This window comes from Dipodomys ordii, unplaced genomic scaffold (assembly GCF_000151885.1).
Source record: "Dipodomys ordii isolate 6190 unplaced genomic scaffold, Dord_2.0 Scaffold61, whole genome shotgun sequence".
Classification (NCBI taxonomy): domain Eukaryota; kingdom Metazoa; phylum Chordata; class Mammalia; order Rodentia; family Heteromyidae; genus Dipodomys; species Dipodomys ordii.
Genome location: NW_012267277.1, coordinates 1069913 through 1078995, shown reverse-complemented (window position 1 = coordinate 1078995; position 9083 = coordinate 1069913). Strand labels below are relative to the sequence as shown.

General features: G+C 46.5%; 2 protein-coding genes across 2 annotated transcripts in view; both read left to right on the top strand.

Moving 5' to 3' along the window:
* Orc1 (origin recognition complex, subunit 1) overlaps positions 1-4411 on the top strand; it is a 39232-nt gene extending 34821 nt beyond the window's left edge. The window contains exon 17 of the mRNA XM_013022291.1: positions 4004-4411. Coding sequence (XP_012877745.1) covers positions 4004-4198 — 195 coding nt within the window. The 3' untranslated portion in view covers positions 4199-4411. The remainder of the gene's footprint in view (positions 1-4003) is intronic.
* Cc2d1b (coiled-coil and C2 domain containing 1B) overlaps positions 678-9083 on the top strand; it is a 26485-nt gene continuing 18079 nt past the window's right edge. The window contains exon 1 of the mRNA XM_013022292.1: positions 678-1113. Within this exon, the coding sequence (XP_012877746.1) occupies positions 1048-1113 (66 nt within the window). The 5' untranslated portion in view covers positions 678-1047. The remainder of the gene's footprint in view (positions 1114-9083) is intronic.

The following is a 9083-nucleotide window of genomic DNA, read 5'->3' as shown; positions in this document are numbered from 1 at the left end:
CTGCGCCGGACCGCTTCCCGCCGCCCCGCGCGCGCCCGCCCACCGGGGCTAGAAGCTCAGAACCTTCTCTCTGCAGCCTGGTGTCTCTTCCTTCTTCAGGACTATCACACTACCGCCCAGACCACCTTTAGGTCTAAAGGACTTGAATTTTAACCCCTGTCCACATTCCCATCCGCTTATCCCATTTCTGGGAACCTATTTTGGTTTCTACCCCCAGTAATACCAGCCCTTTATGCAAGCCAAGCCATTTCTTACTTCAGATCCATTATCAGGGTGTTCACTGTGCTTGGAGACCTGTACTTCTTCCTTCTCTCAACTTCATGACTCAGCACAGGCCTCACCTCCAAAAAGCCTTTTCTCTCTTCGCTAGGTGGGTAAGGAGCCTCCCCTGGGCATTCATAGCACCTTCTGCAGCCATGTGATGGTTGTCTCTAAGTGTTCCTTTGAAGCCTGAGAAAAGTGGCAGATGAATTGCTACACTCCCCGTGGCTGGCCTTGTCCATCATGGAGGTCCCACGAGTGATGGGAAGGTGGCTGAGAAAATTGTCCAGTCAGATTTCTTTAGAGCAGAGTTGTCCCAGGAAACTGCAATGATGAAAACATTCTCCGATTTGTGCTGCGTGATGGTAGCCACAAGCCACATAGAGCTGTCAAGCACTTGAGTTGTATCTGCTATGGGCCGAGGAACTGCATTTTTAGTTTTAATTAAAATTTAAACGGAAATAGCCCACTGTCTGGACAGTGTTGTTGTAGAGCCTTCCTAAATCCTACCCAGCCTTCTACCCTCCCTGTATGCAGAGGTACTTCCTTGGATCTGCCTTCTAAATTGGTCACTTCACTAATGTGTGTGAATCTACACTTGCTACTAACAATTTCCCTCTCCCCCTCCCCTTGCTTTAGCACTCTTAATTCCTAGCATTGTTATTTCACCTTTTGGGGCACAGCATGGCCACCATGAGGTGCTTCCCACTGTTAGGAGCACCATTCATAGTCTACTCAGTCTGAGTCTCTTCAACTCCCCAACTGACAGGTATCTAGGCCGCCAAGATGCCAGGGCCAAGACCTCGGAAGGGCCCTCAAGCCAGTGGCCAGGGTGTGGCAGCTGCCAAGCAGGTATGAATGTGGTTTCCATCCTCTCTTAGTCAACTGGGTTGGGATCCCTAGACAATTGGGTCACCTGTGTGGGTTTTTTCTGTTAGTTCAGAGATTTAGAGAATTGCACCTGCAGGTGGGAAAGCCCTCTGACTAGAGCCTGTCACACAGGTGGTAAAAAGCCAGAGCTCCTCTCCTGGTTTTTTTTTTTTGTTGTTGAATGCCGGTACTGGGGCTTGGTGCCAGGAATTCCAGCCCCCCCTTTTTTTTTTTTTTTGCTTTTCATTTTATTTTTTTAAATTTAATTTATTTTTTTATTGTGAGAATACAGTACAGAGGAGTTACAATTACATGGGCAAGATAATGAGTACATTTTTTTTTTTTTGAGTCTGGTTGTGGGGCCTGAACTCTGGGCCTGGGCGCTGTCCCTCAGCTCTTCAGCTCAAGGCTAGTGCTCTACCACTTGAGCCACAGCACCACTTCTGGCTTTTTTTCTTTTTGCTTATGTGGTGCTGAGGAATTGAACCCAGGGCCTCATGCATGCAAGGCAAGCGCTCTACCACTGAGCCACCTTCAAGCATTGTTGCCTTCTCCTTGTTTCCCCTTCCCATCCCTTCCCATACTCCTCCCCTCCTCCACCAGGTCCTCCCCCCTCCCCCCACCAAAGTTGTTAAGTTCGTGTTTTCGACATGAACTCCAGCTCTTGCTTGGCTTTTTCACACAAGGCTGGAGCTCTGCTAGTTAAGCTACACTTCTACTTCTTACTTTTTGCTGATTAATTGGAGATGAGTCTCTCAGATTTTTGCTCCCAAGTTGGCTTTGAATCTTTATCCTCACATCTCAGCCTACTCAGGAGTGATAGACATAAGCCTTTAGCACCCAACTCCATCCTGCATTTCAACCAGCAATCTTCCTGCCATGATCACTAGATATGAGTAGTCTGGAGATTTTAGGTTTTAGTAGCCTCTGAAGTTCAGGATGTTCTTATGTTCTCTGGTGCAGACCTCCAGACTTTCATAGGTTTCTCATTTAGGCTCCTCCTTTCCTTGCAGTTAAGGATATTAGGGCTTGAAGGGTGTAGCCAATGAATGGGTGGACATAGAGCAGTGACCAAAGTGGGAGATGTAGTGTGTGTGTATGTGTGTGTGTGTGAGAGAGAGAGAAGGAGGGAGAGAAGGAGAATTTTTTCCTTCTGGCTTAAGTTCTGAGATTTCTTAGTCTATATTTTAGGTGGGAGGTAGGTCAAAGAGCATAGATTGAATTCACGAAGACCTTATTTTCAATCCTGATTCTGTCATTCATGAGGCTCAGTTTCATCTGATTTACCTCTACTGCAGTAGTCACATTTATGGACACAGATAGTAGAGTGATGGTTACCAGAGGTCAGAGGGAGGGGAGAAGGGGATGGCAGTATTTATTATGTACAGAGTTTCGGACTGGATGGCTGGGGATGATGGTTATACAACAATATAAATATACTCACATCACTGAATTCCATACTTAAAGAGATAGGATGAAAAATGGCACTGTGTGTTTTACCACTGAAAAATAATGGGCCAGATAGGGTGGAGAATATCTGTAATCACAGCACTACAGAGGTTGAGGCAAGGCCAGCCTGGGCTACCCAGTGATACTCTGTCTCAAAGAAAGAAACAAACGAAGGTATATGTGGGATTAGTGTAATCATGTATTATTTCACATTCAGGACCTGGGACCTATTGCTGTGTTGTTAGTAATAATGGCAGTATAGTCTTTTTTTTTTTTTTTTTTTGGGTCTGGTTGTGGGGCCTGAACTCTGGGCTTGGGACCTGTCCCTCAGCTCTTCAGCTCAAGGCTAGGGCTCTACCACTTGAGCCACAGTACTACTTCTGGTTTTCCGGGTGGTTTATTGGTGATAAGAGTCTCACGGACTTTCCTGCCGAGGCTGGCTTTGAACCATGATCCTCAGATATCAGCCTCCTAAGTAGCAAGGATTACAGGCATGAGCCACTAATGCCCAGCTACTGTGTGATATTTCAATACATGTGTACAATCTGTACTGAAGAAATTAGGGTAATTAGCATTTCTGTTTCCTCTTACATTTGGAGCCCTTGAGGTACTTTCTTCTGTGTGTGGGGGTGTGTTAGGGGGGATATCGGGGATTGAGTCAGGGCCTTGGAGATGATAGGCATTTGTTGTTACTGAGCTATACTTTTACCCTTCAGGTTTTTTTTTGTTTGTTTCTAAAATACGGTCTTGCTGTGTGGCTCAGATTGGCCTTGAACTTTTATTGATCTTCCTGCTTTTGCCTCCTGAGTGTTCAGTTTATAAATGTCCACCACCATACCTAGTATTATCCTTGCTCTTGTCAATGCTCCTAGTGTAGGTAGGCATGGTTAGACTCTTAACTATTTAGAATAGAGAGGTCAGAAGTGTTACCAGTGTAGCTGACCCACGTGGTAGGGTCAGGGTAGGAATTTGTTTGAAGCTTTTCTCCTGCCTCCCTTTATCCCTTCAGTCAGTTTTCACTGTGGGTCTGTGCTTGCCAGGTGTTGTACCTTGGCATCTGCCTACTGTATCCAATAAAGGAAAAGTACCTGGTAGCACAGTTTGACAAATTCTGTGTTTCAATCATGAAACTTTTAGCCATTGGAGATCAGAAGTATTTCCGGAATGGTTAATTTATAAAATATCTGTTAACTTAGAAGGGATGTGTAGTACATTTTATAAGTAAAAGATTCAGACCTGCTGTGTTCTGACTCCGGGGCTTATATTCTATTCTCTTGCGTTTGTGTAGCATTGGGACATGCACTGATACCTTCTAGAGTATTGGGGATTCTGGGCTCCAAGTGTCCACTTTTTACAAAAGACGAAATGATCAGATACAGTCTCAGGATTACCTTTCCTCTTCTGCTTTTCTTTTTCTATTTAGATATACACTCAACATGTGGCCCTGTGTAGAATGGAGGGACTGCCATACCCCACCATGTCAGAGACCATGGCTGTATGTTCACGGCTGGGTTCCTGCCGCCTTCTCCTGGTGGAGTCCAGCAGGAACGACCTCCTCCTTCGTGTGCGGCTCAATGTCAGTCAGGATGATGTGCTGTATGCACTGAAAGAAGAATAAAGGCTTCAAAAGAGGCTGCTGTTTTTTAATGGACCTCACTTCCCTTCACGCCTTTTTTGTAAAGACATAATTCTGCCTCTACCTCTCAAGTGCTGGGGTTACGGGTGTGCGTGCATCACCACTCCCAGATGCTGATTTTCCTTTTTGCACATGAAATTGTTGTAGCCAAATACAAATATTCATATTATAAACTCAAACTGTTATATATTAGGTCCTCCCTCTGACTGTTATTACTGTTACTAGCTTTGCCATTTATCTAGTGCTAACTACTGTGGATGGACACAGTATACTTGTATCAGTATAATTGGGTATAAATTGGCTATACTCATTGCCTCTAGGAAGGATCCAGCTGTTTTGGCTCAGAAGAGGAGGCCTCTTCATTGCAATTTAACAATATAAAACAAAATTGAGTTTATTAAAACCTGCTGAAAATAATATTTCTAGCAACAGATAGCTAAAAACAACAACAAAAACAATTTTTTAAAGGTGCTATAACATTTATACAGAAACCAAGGACAGGACAAGCTAACATATGAAGTTTTATGTAAGGCAAATAGGAAAATCTAAGAAACATTCTACAAAGCAACTGAACTTCCTGACCTGTAGCCACTGGAAATATCACAGCTCTGCATAGTGGTGAATTTCTGTAATCTCCCTGTATTTGGGAAGCAGAGATAGGAGGATCCAGTGTTTGAGGCCAGCCTGAGCTACATAACATGTTAAAAAAAATATTCTGAAAGGGGGAAAACGAAAGCATGAACCTTTCTGGTCCAAGAGAGAACAAAGACATGAGACATAATATGTGGACCTTTATTAGGTCCTCGAATTAAGAAAGCTGGCACCAGGGGTGTCAGAGCTATAATCCTAGCTACTCAGAAAGCTGAGGTCTGAGGATTGCAGTTCAAAGCCAGCCTGGGTAGGAAAATCCATAATAGTCATCTTCAATTAAGCACCAAAAAAGATGTAAGTAGATTCAAGTGGTAAAGCACTAGCCTTGAGCAGAAAAGTTCTGGGACAGTGCCCAGAAGTTCAAGCCTCAGTACTGGCACTGATACACACAGAAAATTAAGGGTTTTCGTGTCTGCAATAAAAATGAATTCATAACCTAATGGAGTAGACTCACAAGACAAAGGATGGGTAAAGAATTCATCCAGGAAAGAAGAAAAATCAAGATGAACACAATGAATCAGTAGTATTCAAATGAAAACTTGGATGTGTTGGAGAACCTGCTAGTAACAGAATGGAAATACAAATGGAACCCAAATGCTTCACTTTATGGGAGTAGGAACTGGAATGACCTCTTTGGAAATAATGTAATATTTAGTCTGGAAAATGCAAGAAATTCTTTGAGCCATTCCATTACTAGGAATGTACTCCAGAGAAATTTAATATATGCATATATTAATATGATCCAGCATTGTATGATAGCAAGCCATTGAAAAATTAACCTGTGCATTTTCATAATAAACCAAAATGGAAATAAGCTTAAGTGTACATACCAGTGACATGCAAAAGCTTGCAAAGGAATCTTATGCTGCTTTTCAGCAGGATCTTTAGATACAGAAACTTTTCAGATGCAGAAATAAACATTCAGGACAATGTTAGTTCTTTGAAAGTGTTGCAGGATGGAAGGTACACAGGTACCTTAACTGTACTGAATGAGGTATTTTCTTAGATGTGATAGGTATCCATGAATTGTGTTAATTCAAACAGAAACAGGAACTACTGAATGTCATGCTCTGCTCTAGATGTTGGAGGTAGCTAAGAAGCAAAATATTATGCTTGGGGGCTGGGAAGGTGGCTCAGTGGTATAGCGCTTGCGTTGCATGCCTGAGGCCCTGGGTTTGATTCCTCAACACCACATAAGCAAAAAGAAAAAAGCCGGAGGTGGCGCTGTAGCTCAAGTGGTAGAGTGCTAGCCTTGAGCTGAAGAGCTGAGGGACAGTGCCCAGGCCCAGAGTTCAGGCCCCATGACTGGACCCAAAAAAAAAAGTTATGCTTTTGTGGAGTCTTGGATATGTGAAATACATGCTTAAACATTTCATTATAAGAATGGTAAACTTCGATAGAAGAAATGGGAATGAAACCTCAGTTTTTAAAAATGATAAAGCTGTTTCTCTGGGAAGTTACCCCCAAATGACAAGATACTAAGGTTTTTTGCCCAATAAGTTGGAAGACCTTAAGAGTGATGTGCAATCTCTGGGCACTGGTGGCTCACACCTGTAATCCTAGCTACTCAGGAGACAGATTTGAGGATCATGGTTTGAAGCCAGCTCTGGGCAGCAAAGTCCCTGAGACTTGTCTCCAGTTAGCCATCAGAAAAGGGCAAGTAGTGGTGTGTATCAAAGTGGTAGAGCACTAGCCTTGAGCAAAAAAAGAAAAAGCTCAGGGGCAGCATCCAGGCCCTGAGTTCAAGCTCTATAACAGAAAAAAAAAAAAAAAGTGAGGTGCAATGTTTTGGCTGAAGGAGTCTGGACAAGCTCTTCGCTGATGTTGAAGAGGAGGGTCTTGCATCTCCCGGGGCCCATAAATTTCTTTGCCTCTTGTTTCTTCTAGGGATGACCTTGGTTTTGCAGGATCAGAATTGGGTAGTATCCATACAAAAAATGACTAGCATGGCACAAGTTGGGCAGAAAACAAAAGAAGTTCAGTCTCCAATACCCTCATCCCTCTAGCTTGGCATACAGGGTAAGGGTGTTAGTATTATGCTCACCTTTTGGTTGCCTCAGCTCCACTTAGACCTGAGCCCCTCCCATCCCTAGAGTTCCCGCCATACAGCTGGCCCCTCCCTCTATCCGCCCAGACCCACCTGAGCTCCCATCTACCTCACTTCCTGTCCCCCAGACCCTGCTGCTACCTGGATAAGGATAGGTGCCATGTGCTCTCTCTTGGAGGAAATATGGCTCTTTTAATCTATTAATCTTCTTCTTTTGCTTGCTGCCTGCCTCTGAGTGGTCCCCTGGGACCCTTCAGAGGGAATAAGAATTTTAACCCCCCCCCCTTTATTAGTATTGGAATTAACTCAAGGCCTTAGCACTTCCTCGGCAGGTTCTCCAGCCCCTTTTTTCATTGGTTCTTTTCTTTTTTTTTTTTTTTTGGTGGGTCGTGGGGCTTTAACTCTGGGCCTGGGCGCTGTCCCTCAGCTCTTCAGCTCAAGGCAAGCGCTCTACCAATTGAGCCACAGCACCACTTCCGGTTTTCTGGTGGTTTATTGGAGATAGGAGTCTCACGGTCTCTCCTGCCCGGGCTGGCTTTGAACCGCGATCCTCAGATCTCAGCCTCCTGAGTAGCTAGGATTACAGGCGTGAGCCACCAGCGCCCGGCATTCATTGGTTATTTTCTCTAAAAAAAAAAAAAATCCTAGGTAGGGTCTCACTTTATTCCTGGGTGGGCCTGGGCTGTGATCCTTCTATTTTGTGCTTTCCCCTGACACTGGAGCAACAGGTATGGGCTACTCTGCCTAGCCACCAGTTGAGATGGAGTCTCGCAAATTTACTTTCTGCTTGTCTGCCCTCAAATTCTAATCCCCAAACTTCACCTGAAAGTACCATCCCAGAAGAACACAGAGACACACAGTCAGGTACAGAGAAAGAGGTTTATTGTCAGCCGAGGAGAGGACAAGGCTAGTTATCTTACAGGAGAGAAAAAGTGCTTGTCTTGGAGCTGGGAAGGTGGCTCCGTGGTAGAGCGCTTGCCTTGCATGCATGAGGCCATGGGTTCGATTCCTCAGCACCACATAAGCAAAAAGAAAAAAGCTGGAAGTGGCACTGTGGCTCAAGTGGTAGAGCTCTAGCCTTGAGCTGAAGAGCTGAGGGACAGCGCCCAGGCCCAGAGGTCAGGCCCCACGACCGGACCCCAAAAAAAAAAAAAAAGTGCTTGTCTTTATCTAAGGAGGTTTTTATCATCTAGAGGGGCTAAGGGCGGGATTTCATGCGGGAAGTGAAAAGCAGAGGATTCCGTTACGGTGGGCTAAGATTTAAGGCAGCTGCCCGAATAGTAGATGAAGAGGCCTGCTGTTACCATTTATGCCGGTGACTGACCAAATGGAAGGTGAAAGGGAGGGAGGTGGCCAAAGGGACCCTTTGTCGGCCAATCCGGGGAAAGGAGCACGTCAGGCTAACATCACCTACCGAGTAGCTCGGGCTTAGGCTTCAGCAGCCTAAGCTTTCAGGCTTTTCAAACAAGGTCTCCTTATGTCTCCTGACCCTTCGGCCTCTGCCTTCCAGAGTCAATGCGCTGGGCTTGCTTTCCCGGACTTTTAGCCAGCCACCTAACTGGGAAGGAGCACATCTGAGAGGCCGGATTGCGAGCGGACCCGGGCGGGCTCCACTTCTGAATAGGGAGCCCAGCAAAGCGGCGTCGCCTCCGGCCCGCCCCCAGGGCGGGGCAAAAGAGTGAGGCGTGGACTTGAGGCGGGACACACCGGCCACAAGCACCCCTGAGCCGTGTTCGGGGAGAGAAGATCGAGGGACCTGGTGTGGGGGTAATTGGGCCGCGGAGGGTCACAGCTCCTCTGCGCGAGCGGCTCGAGCCGGGCGGGCGAATGCCTGACGCTGCTCCGGTCGGCGAGTCTCGTCGTACCTACTTGAAGGCGCCTGCGCACTGGGAACCCCACCCTTGGAGTCACCTGGGGAAAAATCCACCCGCCCGCTTCGCACATGCGCAGTACCAGCTGCCCGGCCGAGGAGTCACGTGTTCTGCGCCCAGCGCCTTCAGGGCGGGCGCTTCCTGTCGCTTCCTCGGCGGCCGCCCGGGGGCTGCGGGAAGCCAGGGCGGCGCCGGGCTGGAGAAGGCCCGTGTTTGATTCGGAACCGCCGCGAGGTACGCCGCTTACCCGCTCCCCCTACCCCCCGGCCCGGGGAGGTTTGGGGGCGGCCGGGGAGCC